The sequence below is a fragment of the Artemia franciscana genome, chromosome 9 (genome assembly GCF_032884065.1).
Source record: "Artemia franciscana chromosome 9, ASM3288406v1, whole genome shotgun sequence".
Lineage (NCBI taxonomy): Eukaryota > Metazoa > Arthropoda > Branchiopoda > Anostraca > Artemiidae > Artemia > Artemia franciscana.
Window position 1 is genome coordinate 44,970,987 of NC_088871.1, and position 18,476 is coordinate 44,989,462.

Below are 18,476 nucleotides of genomic sequence, written 5' to 3' on the forward strand. Positions count from 1 at the left end.
AACTGAAGTCCAGAATCCCTGCTTATCATATATATATATATATATATATATATATATATATATATATATATATATATATATATATATATATATATATATATATATATATATATATATATATATATGAGTTTTAGTATTTGAATGTGTATGAAATGCTTTAAATTAAAGGTTTTTGAATGAAGCCTTTAAGTTGCCTAAATAGACAGTGATCCGGTGCGCACTGAATTTTAAGGAAATTATCAGACCCGCGTCCAAAATATCTGTTCAAAAAGTGCATGATTAATCAGTTTCAAAGAGAATGCACCAGAAGAATTAGATTTTTATTCTGATTTTCAAATGTACTAGTGTCATCAAGTTTAGTCTTACCCATCAAAAGTTGCAAGCCTGTGAAAATGTGCCTTATATTCGAAAAAAGGGGGACACGCTCCTTAAAAGTCATAGAATCTTCATGAAAATTATACCATCAGATTCAGTATTTCAATGTGCCGTACTGTAGAGGTTTCGAGCTCATATCGTTAAAAATGGGATTTTGTTTTGCCAGAGAAAAGATCACGGATGTGTTTTTATTGTTTTTTATTTTTCTTTTTTTTCAGGTGTGACTGTATCGGCTAAGTGGTCCTAGAATGTTGTGAGAAGGCTCACTCAAACGGAAATTAAAAGTTATAGTGCCCTTTTTAAGTGACTAAAAAATGAAGGGTAGCTAGGCCCCCTCCCACGCTCATTTTTTCCTAGTCATCCGATCAAAATGTTTAGATAATCATTTTGTTCAGCATAGTTCAAAAATCTAATAACTATGTCTTTGAGGATGACATTTGTACATACGTCTAGTGATTTTTATGTTGTCTAAAAATAAGAAAATCACTAAATGAGCACATAAATCACTAGATTATTGAAAAAAATCACTAAATTGACAAAAAAATCAGAAAAATCTAGCAATTTTTTTCAACGGGTGGTAGCCTTGGTCATCCAGTGAAAAAAAAATGTTCTTATATTAATTTCAGAATATATGCAGTCAAACTGGCCAACTTGAAGTACCCTCTAAAACATTCTGACCCTTAAATATCTGCATATTCCCCGGATATTGCCACAGAGTCAGATTTATTTCAAGTTCCCCCCTCCCATATCCAGAACAAATTCTGAAAATGTATTTGGATATCTCATTCTCTATTCTAAGATATTGTTTTGCTCTTTAAAGTTTTGATCGCTCTTTATTTTTTGGTTTTCTCTGGTTTCTATAAGCAATTAAATAAAAAAAAAGTAATAACAAGTTTTTCCAATTGAAAGCAAAGATCAAGATTAAAACTGAAAACACAACAAAACTCATTAGAAATTATTCTGCATGTGAGGAGGCCTGCCCCTTCTTCAACAATTCGCTTGCTATAATAAAGTTTTATAAGTGCTTTAAAAAAGCTCCTTATACCAATACAACGGTCTCTAGGAATCATTCTTAAATGATCGGGCCAAAAAGTCAAATTTTAGCCTTGAAAATAAGGATTTTAGATTTAATTTCTCAATTCAAGTCATACAGGGAAATCTGCCTCTCCTCTCCGTGAAACATTTTCCCAGGAAGATCTCTTCTACATGGAAATTTTCCCCGCTGAAAATTCACCCCTGTTATAATCCCCCCCCCCAATGTCCACTGACCATTCGCTTTTTGCTGAAAATTCCTCCCAGACAACTCCCTATCAAAAGTTCTCCCTAATATTATTTTATTTTTTTTTCATTTAATTTCTGATCATTTTTCGAGTCATGCCATGAATTACCCCTACTCTTCGTATAAAATTTCTTGGATAATTCTTTTATCTCCTTGGAAAGTAATTCTTCTATCCCCTCAAAAATTCACGTATATTTTTCAATAGCAAATGCTATACGTAAACAGACAAATATCACAACTTACATGCCTATCCTCGGGAAATGGGAGGGGGGTCATGTAATACTCAGATGCATAGTTTTCGGACCTTTAAACTATATTGAATAAAATGTCAATTGTAAAATTTTGACCAGAAATCATCAGGGAAAAAGGGACGTGTAAGAGGAGCAAGTTTCCCTCTTATCTTTTTGGTAACTTATAAAGTTTCTAAAATTCTTAATTTCCGTTGAAACAAGCCCTTTCCCAATCTTCTAAGAAAATATGTTCGAAACAGTTTTTCTCAGGGTCATAGCTTTTGATGGATAGCACCAAACTTAAGAAGTTTTATATATTTCAAATCAGCATAGAAATCCAATCCTTTTGAAATATTGATTTTTATCAAAATTGATTTTTTAGAGTTTGGGTTACTATTGGGCCGAGTCACTCCTTCTCATACTTCGTTATCACGAACTGTTTGTTTTCCATTTTAATGAAATTTCAAAATTAAGTCATATGGCCTAGCCGAAGTCCAAACATTTTATTCTCTAGTCAATTCTTTTTCTGAGGCGGTAACTCGGTCAAAGACAAAGGTGTCAGTTTTCTTAGTCGCTTCAACTAAACAAACATGAGAAGGTTGAACTTAAGGGGTTTCTCACTCAAAATTACGATTAGGCGCAGGTTATCCATAGCAGTTCTTCTTATAATTATTTATACAATATAATTTTATATATACTTATTAACCGACAGTTTGGTGTCTGCATGCTACTTATCCTCCAGACTCTGTTTAAACCGGTTACAACTAACTAATACTTTACTGAGTCGCTCTTGAATAATCCGAGTGGTGAGTCTCTTGGTCTAATTTATGCATTCTCAGGCGCTCCGATTACAGCTGCTTCTAGTCTTTTGAGGGAAATTTTTGACTTCGGAATACAAATATGTAAAGTATTTGAAGGGACTACAGTCATCAAGCATATATTATAGAGATAAGTTCTGATTGTTGAATAGACTATTTTTTGCTCTATTTTGTGATACCCCACAACAACAGTGTCAAGTGTAGCAATCTAGACTGCAAACCCGAAAGAGGTTTTATAATTATTTTGGAATTATAAAAAAATTGCCTGCTTTAAGATTTGATTAGATCAAAATATTCACCATACTTTTTCTATCTGTTAAAATAAAAACCGCTGAAATCACTAATCAAACAGTTCGTGTTAACGAACTGTAGTAAGGAGCGACACAGCTCCTTTAAACAAAATTTTGATACCAATAGTTACATCAAAAGAATCGCATTTTAATGTTGATTTTAAATATATAAATTTCATCAAGTTTAATCTTACCCATGAAAAGTTACGAGCCTGAGAAAATTTGCCTCATTTTAGAAAATAGAGGGAAACACCCCCTAAAAGTAATACAATCTTAACGAAAGTAACAAAATCAGATTTAGTGTATCAGAGAACCCCATCGTAGAAGTTTCAAGCTCCTATCTACAAAAATGTGGAATTTGGTATTTTTTGCCAGAAGACAGATCACGGATGCGTGTTTATTTTTTTTTTGTTTTTTCCCCAGGGGTGATCGTATTGACTCAGTGGTCCTAGAATGTCACGAGAGGGCTCATTCTAAGGGAAATTAAAAGTTCTAGTGCCCTTTTTAAGGGACCAAAAAATTAGGAGGGCACCTAGGCTCCCTCCCCAGGCTCATTTTCCCCAAAAGTCACCGGAAAAAATTCTGAGATAGCCATTTTATTCACCATAGTCGAAAAACCTAACAACTATGTCTTTAGAGACAACTTATTCCCCCACAGTCCCCGTGGGAGGAGCTGCAAGTTACAAACTTTGACCGTTGTTTACATTTGCTAATGGCTATTGGGAAGTGCACATACGTTTTCAGGGGGATTTCTTTTGTTTGGGGGAGGGGGGAGAAGTTGAGGGGGGGTACGTGGGAGGATTTTTCCATGGAGGAATTTGTCATGAGGGAAGAGAACTTCAATAAAGGGGCGCAGGACTTTCTAACATTATCTAAAAAAAAAACAATGCAAAAATAAATATGGAAAGTTTCTTCAACTGAAAGTAAGGAGCAGCATTAAAACTAAAAACGAACAGAAAATATTACACATATGAGGGGTTTACCTCCTCGTAATACTTCTCTCTTTAAGCTAAAGTATTTTTAGTAATTTCAACTATTTATTCTACGGCCCTTGTGATTCAGGGGTCGTTCTTAAGGAATTGGGACAAAATTCAAGTCTTAGTGTAAAGAGCGAGGTATTGACGAGTAGGTGAACCCCCTCATATACGTAATAAAAGCATACGAATATAGAGGTTCGTTACGTAAGTTAATTTGTAAGTTACGTATATTTTTTACTAATGAAAAACGTTCGTAAGAAATAAAAAGTTCTAGTTGCCTTTTTAAGCAATCAAAGAATTGGAGGGCAATTAGGCCTCCTCCCCCGCTCTTTTTCTCAAAATCTTCCGATTAAAACTATGAGAAAGCCTTTTAACAAAAAAAATATTATGCAAATTTCGTTTTAATTATTTTTGTGCGATGAGCCAAAATCAAAACATGCATTAATTCAAAAACCTTGAGAAGCTTTTTTGAACTGAAAGTAAGGACCGACATTAAAACTTAAAACGAACAGAAAATACCCCGTATATGAAAGGGGCTTTTCCCCCTGAACACACCGCTCTTTACGCTAAAGTTCTTTACTGTTTTAAAAAGTAGCGTTAAGAGAAAGAGTCAAACTTTAGCGTTAAGAGTGCGGCGTTGAGGAGGAAAAGCCCCTTCATATACGGAGTAATTTCTGTTCGTTTTAAGTTTTAATGTCGCTCCTTACTTTCAGATAAAAAAAAACTTGTTTTTGAATTTAATTTCAGGAACATAAGGCAAACTCCAAATGTTTAACATGGGAGGTATAGGAAGTTTCCTTGAGAGCCCGTCCTGCGTAAAATTTAGGAAAAGGAAAGAACTGTTTTACTTATGATTAAGATATTTTATAAATCTCTTTTCTAGAAAAACCGGGAGACAGCACTTGGAATGAATGAGGTCTTGTACATAGTGTGTAGATATGGAGAAGCAAAGTTTGAATTCATTTTTTCATCGCAATACCAAACAGCTACTGAGATATATCAAATTGCCCAGGAAACAATGAGGTATAAATTGCTAAGAATTGCTACTTATCCTGGCAATCTTCTGACTCTTGTAATTCTAGCAATAATGCTTAGGACCTGTTGCAACAGATGGAACAATTAATTTAGAAAAAAGAGATGAGAGCTAATTGGGATAAACTATAAAGTATTGTACAAGGTAAAGTTGAATAGGCTAGGCTTTCTGGAAGCTACAACGACATTTTATTTCCATTTAGGGATATTCTAAGGATAAATACCTTATTTAGAGGGAAGAAAAAATGAGTTTTTTTTGTAAAGAGCCATATTAAAAACAAATACTAGCATAAATTAAGTCATATAACAATTCAAACTTAAAATTAACAGAAATTACAACCAATAAACAAATGAAACCAATAACAGAAATTGTAATAATTTCTATTAAATATTAATTAAATTAAATTTCTATTAATATTTTATTATAATTTCTATTAATAATAATATCTATTCTATTAATAATGTTATAATATTAATTATAATAATTCTATTCTAGAAATATAATAATAATTCTATTCTAATAATTCTATTCTATTAATTATAATAATTCTATAATATAGTAATTCTATTCTATTAATAATAATATTAATAATTCTATTAATATTCTATTAATAGTTTCTATTAATTAAATTGTTAGTAATTTCAATAAATAATATAATATAAAAGAAAAAGGTGCAATCAGATACTCTAAAATATTGGTTGAGTTATTTATTGGTTTATTTATTGGTTTTTATGGGTTGAGGTATTGGTTGATTTATTGGTTGAGTTATGTTCGGTTGATGAGGCTCGAAATCTTGGAACGTGTGATGTTAGTAAAGGGTTTGACTCGCTGTTGTATTCCTAAGCAATCAATGAGCTATTGAGTCATGGAGTAATTCCAGGTTTAGTTGCACATTTTCTTTATTTAACATTTTCTTGCACATTCTCTGAAGAAAACTGACCTGTTTCTTTGAATGCTTGAATTATATAGACTTATCTTAGTTTTGACAAGATTTTTTTTGCAACAACTAAATTTTTGCTGGAAGGGCAAACTGGGTTTGGAGGGGGCAGTTGCCAATTATTTTGGGTTATATTTTAGAGGAGCTGATTTATCCATACTTTGTCATACATATGATGTTCTTAATATCATTAGGACCACCAGTGGGTTAGAAAAATGTTTCTGAAAACTACTGTGAAATTGGGCTTTCCCTTAATGAAACAAAATGTGGAGGTTTGATTTCTAATGAGTTAGGAAAAACCAGAATTAGTTAAGTATTTATAGATTTGTATGGTAACCAGGTGAAGTCTCGTGATAAGTTGACATATATTAATCTCTCAACTGGTAATAACATTAAGAACACTAAGCTACTAATGTCGGAAAAGAAGAAGAGCAAATCTGTCAGTCATTTGGTATGATTATTAGTAATTTATCGTAATTATTAGTAATTATTAGTAATTAGCTCTATCTGGAATATTGCCCTTTTTGTAAGGGCAATAGGGCCTTTTTGTAAGAATATTGCCCAGCCACATATTCTTTATTTAGAGTAGTTTCACCACATTTTCAGTGAGTCCGATCGTCTTAGAATAAAGCGCAAGTTTTCTAGATATGCTCCGAGTCCCACCGAGGATCTGTAATCAAACAGTTCGCAGTAACGAACTGTAGTAAGGAGCGACCCGGCTCAATAGTAACCAAAACTCTAAAAATGGAATTTTGATACCAATAGCTAAATCAAAAGAATTGCATTTTAATGTTGATTTTAAATATATAAGTTTCGTCAAGTTTAATCTCACCCATCAAAAGTTACGAGCCTGAGAAAATTTGCCTTATTTTAGAAAATAGGAGGAAACAAACCTTAAAAGTCATAGAATCTTAACGAAAATCACATCATCAGATTCAGCGTATGAGAGAGCCCTGTTGTAGAAGTTTCAAGCTCATATCTACAAAAATGTGGAATTTGTATTTTTTGCCAGAAGGCAGATCGCGGATGCGTGTTTATTTGTTTGTTTGTTGTTTTTTTTTCCCCAGGGTGATCGTATTGACCCAGTCGTTCTAGAATCTTTTCTAGTCGTCTAATCGTTTCCAGGGGGATTTTTTGGTTGGGGGATGGGTTGACAAGAGGGGGATATTTTGAGGGAACTTTCCATCGAGGAATCTGTCATGGGAGAAGAAAATTTCCATGAAGGGAGTGCAGGATTTTCTAGCATTATTAAAAAAAACAATGGAAAAATAAACATGAAAAGTTTTTTCAACTGGAAGTAAGGAGCATCATTAAAACTTAAAACGAACAGAAATTAGTACGCATATGAGGGGCTCACCTCCTCCTAATTCCTCGCTCGATACGCTAAAGTATGTTTAGTGATTTCAACTATTTATTCTACGGCTTTTGTGATTAAGGGGTCATCCTTAATGAATTGGGACAAAATTTAATCTTTAGTGTAAAGAGCGAGGTACTGACCAGGGGTGAACCCCTCATATATTTACTAATAAAAACATTCGTAAAAAATTAGAAGTTCTAGTTGCCTTTTTAGGTAACCAAAAATCGCAGGGCCACTAGGCTTCCTCCACCGTTCCTTTTTTTCTCAAAATCATTCGATCAAAACTATGAGAAAGCCATTTAGCCAAAAAAATTAACTTGCAAATTTCCTGTTAATTATTCCTCTGCGGAGAGCCAAATTCAAAACATGCATTGACTCAAAAACGTTCAGAAATTAAATAAAAGAACAATTTTTGTAGCTGAAAGTAAGGAGCGACATTAAAACTTAAAACGAACAGAAATTACTTCGTACATGAAAGGGGCTGCTTCCTCATCAACGCCCCGCTCTTTACGCTAAAGTTTTTTACTGTTTTAAAAAGTAGAGTTGAGAGAAAGAGTCAAACTTTAGTGTAAAGAGCGGGGCGTTGATGAGGAAGCTGCCCCTTTCATATACGAAGTAATTTCTGTTCGTTTTAAGTTTTAATGTCGCTCCTTGCTTTCAGCTAAAAAAAACTGTTTTTTTTTTTTATTTAATCCGTATCTAAGGAGAAAGTTTCTCCGGTCTATGTGCCTAGCTGTGGGACATGTGCGCTGTTAGTAAATCAGCTATGAATTGTAAAATGTCCTTTATGAGGTTTTTTTTAAGTTTTGTTTTTCTTACTTGTTTTTATGTACTCCTTTTTTTCTCTTTTTTGTGCGATGGGATATAAATAAAATACAATTATTCATTCACCATAAAGATAGCATACACTGCTGTATATGAATAAATACATCTTAGAAAAAACATAAACTAAAATTAATAATAAATCTGGATTCAAAGTGAACAAAAATTACCACAAATGAAATAGAGCTATCCTCGTCAACGTTCTAGCGGACAGAGTGTCATTTGCGCCCTTCTGAAAGGATGTTCTAAGCAGTTTGTGTCTATTTTTCATAATATCAACAATAGCACACCCCCTTCTCCCAAAATAGAAAAAAACATCGCAAAACCAATAGGCCTACAAGTTTACGAATAACAGCAATGAAGCGCGATCTGCGGTGTCTTGAAATCAAAGCAGCGTTGAGCAGCGTTTTTTTATCCGCCAAAGAGTCGAGAAGCTAAATTATAAGCCAATTATAATCAAAAATTATAAAAGAGAGAAACTTTATAAGATATTTCCTTTTAATAAAAACCATTAAATTATTTAGAAGTGGAGGGGGGTGTATTTAAAGAAATGCAAATAAATTAATTATACGAAAAACACAGGATAATCAGAAAAAGCATCAAGTCTTAGACTTCAAAGAGTAGGTCTGGTCTAAATTCTCTTCTTATTTACTGAATAAATGCCTAGCCAGTGATTCCCTACCAATTTCGGGCCGTGCCCCACAAAGACATTTCTAAAAACCTTATCATTATCTGAACACAATGATTTTCATAGGTTCCACCGCAACAGAACAATCATGTAGCTGAACCCCTTGCTTTTGAACCCTCGTGTATTGAATCCCAGGTCTAAATGAACCGTCTTGTTACTAAAACTCCATATACTGAACCTTGACGCAACTGAACCTCCTTGTAACTGACACTTGTGCAACTGACCCATATGCAACTGATCCCATTTGCAACTGAACCCTAAAGCAACTCAATCCCCGTGGAACTGAATCCCTGTTTATCTGAATCCTCATCAAGCTTAATCTCTGTTTAACGGAACCGTCGTGCAACTGAACCCTCATGCAAGTTAAACCCGTTTAATTGAACCCTTATGGAACTGAACCCCGTAAAGCTAACTCTAGTGCAAATCAACTCCACTTCAGCTGAACCCTCACTTAATTAAAAATACCTGAAGTTAAACCATATTCAACTCAACCTTTTTTCAACTCAACCTCCGTGAAATTCAATCCTTATGCAACTCAACCCCACTTTGTTTGAACCCCCACTCTAGTCACCTTCTAGGTAATTCAAGTTTTATTTAACTCAATCCTTTCTATCCAACCTGTTTAACCACACCTGTTTAAATTGACCATATTCAGCTGAACCCTTTTCAAATCAATAAGATAACCGCAAAATGTAATTCGGCCCGTTTCGTCAGAGATGACTAAAGCTGACTCAAATGAAATGGTCTTTATTTGTTGATTAATTCTTTTATACAACTTCTATGTAAATTTAACCCTCCACCATTTAAAAAACAAGAATTTATTTTTCTGTTTTATATATTTCAAATTAGTAGTGCTTTGCATGTCCAGGGCCTGAACACACTTGAAGGTCATTGTTGTAGCAATAGCTCTACCCTAGCACAGAGAAAGCCCATAGTAGCCGAAACATTTAAAAATATTGAAAAACACTTTCTCATAGGAAAAACACTGTTAAAGCTGGTTCATGCATGATAGCTATTATTTAAATTAATAACAGAAGTTTATTTCGGAAAAAATTCTTGGAACTTATAAAAAGAGCCGGAAACACTAACAAGTCTTCCTTACTCTGTTTTATTTTTTTAAGCACTGATAGGGCATCAGAATATAGTAGGGAGCTGTTTAATGTTACTTGAAATCTAATATTCACATCTACATGCTTTTTGCAATTTCTAAAAGACAACACCATCATAAAATGCCTGATGGCACCAAAGTCCTTTTTTAGGGTCAAATCTGGAGTATGAAGGCTTGAAACCATTAAAATTCTACCGCTGAAATCTTTATGATCCGAAACCCTCATACTAATGTTTAAAATCCCCTTTCTCTGTCCCATTCCTAATCTGTCACCTTTGCAAGTGGAAGCAAAAAAAAGAAAAAAAAAAACAAGTGAAACAAATTAATCGGAACAGAAATCTGATTCGTTATTGGTAGAAGCTATTTATTTTTATTTCAACGCTGAAGTTAATGACCAAAAAAATTCTTGGAAATTACGAAAAAGTGCTCATTGCCTGGACGTGTCTTCTTTTTCTTTCGCTTTTTCCCCAGCGCTACCGGTCACTGGAACATCGTAGGGGCACTAAAATGGATAAAGTTCTGGAGTTCTTGGAATTAGTGTTTTATTTTCCCCGCCTTATAAGGGCGTGTAATAACCGGTAACTGGTTCGCTGTTAAATAGTATATTTCACCCAAAATTTCTAAATAAAAAGACGATTGTTCACTATTCAAACCTGCTTACAAGTATAATAATCGCTACACCGTCACAAGACTCCTTTATTTTTTTTTTCTTCAGAAATCTTTGAGCGTGTAAGCCTTTGGTTTCTTCCTAATTTGGTTTTTTCTTCAAAGTTTTTCTGACGTTTGTGTATTCCTAGACTAGAGAACAAATTCTATTAAATTTAATTCCGAAAATTAGAAAAGATATTCTTAATTTTAGAGCTGTGGCCCAAATTCAACGATGTTACCTCCTCGCGCATACGCATTAAAAAATTAATAATTAAAATATTTGACCAAGAACGGAGAAAGAAATTAAAATCTGGCTATTTCAAAGGAAACTGGCTAAAGTCCTACTTGAAGGGAGGAATTATAAACTTTGATCCAACTCACATGAAAGCTGATTATTTTTTTTTCGAATAACACGATTAGAGTGGTTTAAAAACAATGCTGCATAGCTTGACTGTCCTTTACCATAGCAGGCATATTTTGCGCTTTTTTGAGTATACATTATTATATCAAACAGTTCATTATTTTTCACATCATTAGAATTTTCAACGTAACTATATTGAAGTAAGTAACAATTAATAGTAAAATTTTACTAAATTAATAATAAAAATTAATAAATTTTAACTAAAAATTATAAATAAAATATTTAAAAATATTTAAAATTATAAATAAATAAAAATTATAAATAAAAATTTTACTAAAAATTAATAGCAATAGTAAAAATTAATAATTAAAATATTTGACCAAGAACGGAGAAAGAAATTAAAATCTGGCTATTTTAAAGGAAACTGGCTAAAGTCCTAATTGAAGGGAGGAATTATAAACTTTGATCCAACTCACATGAAAGCTGATTATTTTTTTTTCGAATAACACGATTAGAGTGGTTTAAAAACAATGCTGCATAGCTTGACTGTCCTTTACCATAGCAGGCATATTTTGCGCTTTTTTCGAGTATACATTATTATATCAAAAAGTTCATTATTTTTCACATCATTAGAATTTTCAACGTAACTATATTGAAGTAAGTAACAATTAATAGTAAAATTTTACTAAATTAATAATAAAAATTAATAAATTTTAACTAAAAATTATAAATAAAATATTTAAAAATATTTAAAATTATAAATAAATAAAAATTATAAATAAAAATTTTACTAAAAATTAATAGTAATAGTAAAAATTAATAATTAAAATATTTGACCAAGAACGGAGAAAGAAATTAAAATCTGGCTATTTTAAAGGAAACTGGCTAAAGTCCTAATTGAAGGGAGGAATTATAAACTTTGATCCAACTCACATGAAAGCTGATTAATTTTTTTTTCGAATAACACGATTAGAGTGGTTTAAAACAATGCTGCGTAGCTTGACTGTCCTTTACCATAGCAGGCATATTTTGCGCTTTTTTACATTATTTTATCAAACAGTTTATTATTTTTCACATTATTAGAATTTTCAAAGTAACTATATTGAAGTAAGTAACAATTAATAGTAAAATTTTACTAAATTAATAATAAACATTAATAAATTTTAACTAAAAATTATAAATAAAAAAATATAATGTTTAAAATATTTAAAAATATCAATAAATAAAAATCATAAATAAAAAATTTACCTAAAAAATAATAGTAAAAATTAATAATTATAATATTTAACCAAGAACGGAGAAGAAAAACCAAAATCTGGCTATTTAAAAGGAAACTGGCTAAAGTCCTACTTTAAGGGAGGAATTACTAACTTTGATCCAACTCACATGAAAGCTGATTAATATTTTTTTTTGGAATAACACGATTAGAGTGGTTTAAAAAAAAATGCTGCATAGCTTGACTGTCGTTTACAATAGCAGGCATATTTTGCGTTTTTTTCGAATATTCATTATAATTCAAACAGTTTATTATTCTTCACATTATTAGAATTTTCAAAGTAACTGAATTGAAGTAAGTATGTTACTTAAAAATTTAAACTGTTTTAGAAGAAATTTAATTATTTATGTTACTAAAGCAACTAATTTACTGTTGAAAGTGATTTTAATATCCTAATATATTTTAGTTGTTTTTTTTATCAGTTATATTACCTGATATTTTAACTATTTATGTTATTTTTATCAGTTCAGCTCTGAAATTGTTTTAAGATATTCGGCGTCTTCTTGAAGGTTACCGTCAATTTCAACTATGAATCAGAATCCATGGAAACATATATAGTAAAAAGAGTCTTTGCTCCAATCCAAGTTTGGTCTGAATTCGTAGCTTGTAGGTCATAAGGAAATTATTTCCAGAACTCTGTATTGACACACCTCTTTTGTGGGTAGAAGTAAAGAAGAAAAGAAGTTGCAATGGATCTCACATAGAGATTTTTACTAAAGATTTTTAATATAGAATTACTTGTACAAAAATTTTACACTTCGTGATTCAAGTGTTTTCCAAAACTTAAAACAGCAAAAAAGGTGGCTCAGAAAATTTGAATAATTGAAAACCAATGATATCAAAATTTGCATTTTTAGTATTTCGATTCGACCATCCTTCCAGGATTTTTTGGACGGTTATATTTTGCTTTCATGTGTAGGTCAAAGTATTAATCGCGAACAAAGGGTCATAGTAACCTTTTCAACACTAAGAAGATTGTCCCTCCCCTTTTTACTCTTTCCAAAGAATATTCAGTTATCCCTCCCTTCTGATTTCAAAAAATGTTTTATTTTTAATTTCCATTAGTGGATCTATGCATATTTTCCAAAAAAGGTGGCTCAGAAAATTTTAATAATTGAAAACCAATGATATCAAAATTTGTGTTTTTAGTATTTCGATTCGATCATCCTTCCAGGATTTTTTGGACGGTTATATTTTGCTTTCATGTGTAGGTCAAAGTATTAATCGCGAACAAAGGGTCATAGCAACCTTTTCAACACTAAGAAGATTGTCCCTCCCCTTTTTACTCTTTCCAAAGAATATTCAGTTATCCCTCCCTTCTGATTTCAAAAAATGTTTTATTTTTAATTTCCATTAGTGAATCTATGCATATTTTCTATTTAATTCCTTCTCTATTTAAACACGAAACTTGGTGTGCTTTTTAGGCTTTACTATGCTGTCCGTATGATCATAATCTGTGCGTTGTAAATTTAATTCGATGTCCTAAGGTAGAAACGCAGCTCAAAGTATAATGAGCATTTTATATTCGTTTTATGTTTAACTTCATAGTCATTGTAATGTCTTTCTGTTTTAAGTTGACTTTTGTCGTCTGTGGTGATATATGCTCGTTTATGTTTGACGTCTTATACAAGCTAATTCCTGCTCACTTAAGTTTTAAATTAGCTATTTGCTTTTGTTGGAAAAACTTGTAATATATAACAACTGAATAAAAAAAAGAAACGTATCAAAAGAAATTAAAGACTGACATTAAATTTAAGATGAACAGAAATCGTTCTGTCTGTGAAGGGAACCGCTCTTTGCCCTGAAGTTTTGTAACAAGTTTAAAATAATTCTTGTTCCGATTAATAAGCTTTTGTGTTTGATCAATGATTATCAAAGAGTTAGTTCAAAATATCAAACTTGAACGTATAAAGCAAGGAGTTGAGGACGGGGCAGTCCCCTCATTTTGAAGTAATTTCTGTTCATCTTGTTTGAATGTTGCTCTTTACTTTCTGTTGTTTTTTACTTTCGACTTTGTTGCTCTTGAATTTCTGTTTGTTTTTAAAAACATATCCAGGATTATCCTAAATAATATAATAATATTTATTTTGACCCTTTTTTGTTTCTTCATCAAAATACATTTCAGGATCATAAATAGAGAGAAAAATAAAAAAGAGATAACAAAAAAAGACACTCCCCCCCCCCTCATGTTCGCAATAATTTCTGTTCGAGTTTTAATGTTGCTCCTTAGTTTCAGTTGATTTTTTTTTTAATTACATTCAGACTGGATACTCGTAAGGCAATGCATCGACAATGATCATCACCTATGAGACAAAATTACCCCTCCAAATAGTTATCAATAAGGGCGGGAGTTCGAAACATCAAAAATTGATTATGGTTTCCTCATAATCATGGTTTTGAGGGTGAATTTCATTGAACCTTTATTTTTTGTACGAATAATCCCATGGACACAAGTAGAGGAACCATGCCCCTTAGAAACAAAGAGCCATTAAGCATTGTATAAAAACAGGAAAATGAAATATATTAACATCTAAATACCGACGAATCGCTCCTGGTATCACTTTTCCATCCCCTATCATCCACCTCAAGAGATTTCCCAACAGGACTCATGACTTCCCAACCTGTACCGATAGGTATTGTAATTGTAATCGTAATTCGTCCATCTTTGGGGCGAAAATGAATTTGATTTTTAACCAAACCTTCCACAGAAAGGCAGAAAGCACCTCTTTGCTGTGACACAATCTTTTTTGACTTGTTAACACGAGATATCTAATAAAACTAGCTAAAGAGCTGGAGTACAGGTAAAAAAATGCTGAGGGTACTCCGTTATTAGGACAGGAGAAAAAAATATTTGCCCTTCTCCGAAAAACGAATGAGTAACCTTACCCCTCGTCTGTTTCATGTTTCATTTTGCTCCCTCAGCTGTAACATAAAGCTGGGTATACTCACCAAAATACATATACAATTTACTCCTTTTAATAAAACCTATTGATTGTGTACAATACCTAAAGTATGAGATACAGAAAAAATACTCTTCTGGCTTCTGATATAAAAAGAAAATAACGCATACTCACTTTTGAGGCTCAGAAACATGGCGGCTCTGCATGTTCTAAACTTAAAAAGTTTCTTTTTCAACTGAAAGTAAGGAGCAACGTCAAAACTTAAAACGAATAGAAGTTATTATGTATATGAGGTGGTTCACCCCCTCGTCAATACCTTGCTCTTTATGTTAAAGTTCCAATTTTGTTTCAATTCCGTAAGAATGACCCCTGAACTACAAAGGCCGTTTAATTCGTATAAATAGCTCTCTTGAAATTACTTAAAAGAAACTTTAGCGTAAAGATAGAGTTATTGACCAGGGGGCAAACCTCCTCATATACGTAATATTTTCTGTTCGTTTTAAGTTTTAATGTTGCTCCTTACCTTCAGTTGAAAAAACTCGTTTTTAAATTTAATTTCTGATCTTTTGAAAGTAATACTTGTAAATCCCACACCCCCTTCTCTTCCCCCATGAAAAATTTCTCCATGGAAAGATCGTCCAACGTAAAACCCTCCCCCGACTCCCTACCACCAGAAAAAATCCCCCTGAAAACGTCCATATACTTCCCAATAACCAATGCTATATGCAAATAATGGGCATAGTTCATAACTTGCAGCCCTTCCTCCGGGGACTATAGGGTATTAAGTCAGCTTCACAGACATAGGTATTAGATTTTTCGACTATGCTGAACAATATGGCTATCTAATAATTTTGATACGGTGACTTTGGGAAAATAATAAGCTTGGGAGGGGGACTAGTTTCTCCCCAATTTTTCGGTCACCTAAAAAAGCATTAGAACTTCTAATTTCCGTTTGGAATGAGCCTCTTGCAATATTCTAGGACCACTTGATCGATACGATCTCCCCTGGGAAAAACAACAACACAAAAAAAACAAAAAAAAAACAAAAAAGCAAATAAACAACAATCAGTGATCTTTCTTCTAAAAAAAAAAACAATACAAAGTTCCACAATTTTACAGATAGGAGCTTGAAATCTCTAAAGTAGGGTTCTATACGCTGAATCTGATGGTGTGATTTTAATTAACATTATATGTCTTTTAGGGGGTGTTTCCCCTTTTTTCGAAAATAAGGCAAATTTTTTGACGCTCTTAACTTTTGATGCGTATTGCTAAACTTGATGAAATTTATATATTTGAAATCAGCATAAAAATAACATTCTTTTGATCTATCAATTGGCGTCATTGCCGTTTTCTAGAGTTTTGATCACTATTGAGCCGGGTCGCTCCTTACTCACAGTTCGTTATCACGAACTGTTTGATAAGTGAGAAAAACTCAATGCAGGTGATCTTTTTGTGAAATAACGTACTTGTTGTCAGATTAGGGATTGGCTAGGGAATTTGGACAATTGCCAATAGATAAAATACAGGATTTGGTATTCAAACCGCAATTTTATAGTCTAGAAGTAGTTTCTGTTTTCTTTTGTATAAATTTTCATATTTGATAGAGTTCTAAGAACAGAGATATTTGATTAAAATTGTCCGAACGAAGTACAAATCCAAAGATAAGAAAAATGATAACATAAAAAGAAAAGAAAAACCATCTTGGTCAATATTTAAATCTTTATGATTGGAGATTTTATAATCTATCAAACTTTTCAAATCCGGTGTAATCAATTCAGAATACTTTTGTCCTTATGACCTACCCCTTTCCTGAGAAATTGAACGTGGCCAAATTGTGTCGTCATAGCAGGAATGAAGCGGGAGGGCAACTTTTGCTTGCACTGGGTCTTTGCAGAATATGTATGGTATTTTTTCCCTTTGTTTATTCCTTATTTTTATTTTGTTTATTATGATCGATCATCTGGAATCATTCTGTTGAACTGAAAAAAGTGTTATTATTATAGCATGTATTCAAGGACCAGCATACTCCGTCAAGTAAGACTTCGTTCAAGCTCAATTTTCACGGACTCGCTTGTGCTCGCATCAAATGAAGAAATCATCTGTTTCGTAGAAGGAACTTGGAATGTAACTGCCGAACAGGTTTTAACATTTCTGTCATCAAGCCAGTGAGGAATTCTGGGATGTAAAGCCGTCCTCTTTAAAAAAAAACATAACTTACATATAAATATTACATTTTGATCACGGAGAAAGTATATATAAGAACCTTCTTTACCAGACTGAGTACTCTTCTAGAAATCCTTGCTAAATCCTTGCTAAAGCTTCTCCTTTCTACAATAAAAGGTCTTCTGTTCAAAGTTCCGTATTTGGAGCAGTAGGAGCTTCTAGTCTTAGCTGAGTTACCAAACTGATACCAAACTTATTGAGTTACCAAACTGAGTTCTCTTCTAGAAATGAGTCTGTAATCTCCTTCAAAGTAAACATCCTTGCTAAAGCTTTTCCTTTCCACAATAAAAGATCCTCTGTTCAAAGTTTCGTATTTGGAGCAGTAGGATCTTCTAATCTTAGCTTGTTGGAAGTGGGTCTTCGGTAACTCAAACTAAGTGAAAGTGCAATTTTATCGTCGAGGAAACTAGAAGAGGTTTTACCCCCAAGAAGAGTGATAATTGATCATCGTAAAAAGTTGTGTAAAATTAAGAAAGTAATATGTTTCTTTTATGAAAAAATAACCTTGTTTCAGTAATAGCATTCCTACTCCTTGGAATATCCTTCCAAACCCTTAATCCTTTGGAATAATATCCTCAGGTGACTAAGGCAGCATGAGTAGAGAAAGAAAAAAGATTGTAATGACAACCAGTGATGATCAGACGCCATGCTCTCTGATAGGCCTAATAAAGCCATTCCAAAGCCATAGGCCTAATAAAGATTCAGAAGAACTAATAGTAGTTTTCCAGTTTATCTTTGTGCTTAGGTAAGAAAGCCCAAATTAGATAATATTGTCAGTTAATTTTTACTACAGTCGTTTACCCTTACTTAGTAATTTCTGTTCATTTTTAGTTTCGTTTGTTCATTTGTAGTATTTTCGGTATATTTTACGTTTAACTTATAATATAGCTTTATTTCTGCTTGTTTTTGGTATTGCTCTTTTCTTTTACATTTGAAAAAGTTGTTAAACACTAGTACCATGCCATGCTTTGGTAGTTTTGAAGACAATCTATGATTTGTTGCTGATTGGATGCTGACTGAATTGCAGTCATCGCTTCTAAGTCTAAATATTTGGATTCCTCCCCTACCCCTCCCCAAAAACACTAAGTTATTACTTCCCAACTGTCAATTAAGCGCCTCAGTCGATCGATTTTCAGGTTATTCCTTCTTATGGT

The 18,476-nt window shown here is 32.7% G+C and overlaps 1 protein-coding gene across 1 annotated transcript in view; it reads left to right on the forward strand.

The window, feature by feature from the left end:
- Window positions 1-17,410, forward strand: part of LOC136031589 (Bardet-Biedl syndrome 5 protein-like) — a 40,278-nt gene extending 22,868 nt beyond the window's left edge. Inside the window, exons 4-5 of the mRNA XM_065711257.1 lie at window positions 4,853-4,992; window positions 17,103-17,410. Coding sequence (XP_065567329.1) covers window positions 4,853-4,992; window positions 17,103-17,268 — 306 coding nt within the window. The 3' untranslated portion in view covers window positions 17,269-17,410. The remainder of the gene's footprint in view (window positions 1-4,852; window positions 4,993-17,102) is intronic.
- The last annotated feature ends 1,066 nt before the right edge of the window (window positions 17,411-18,476 follow it).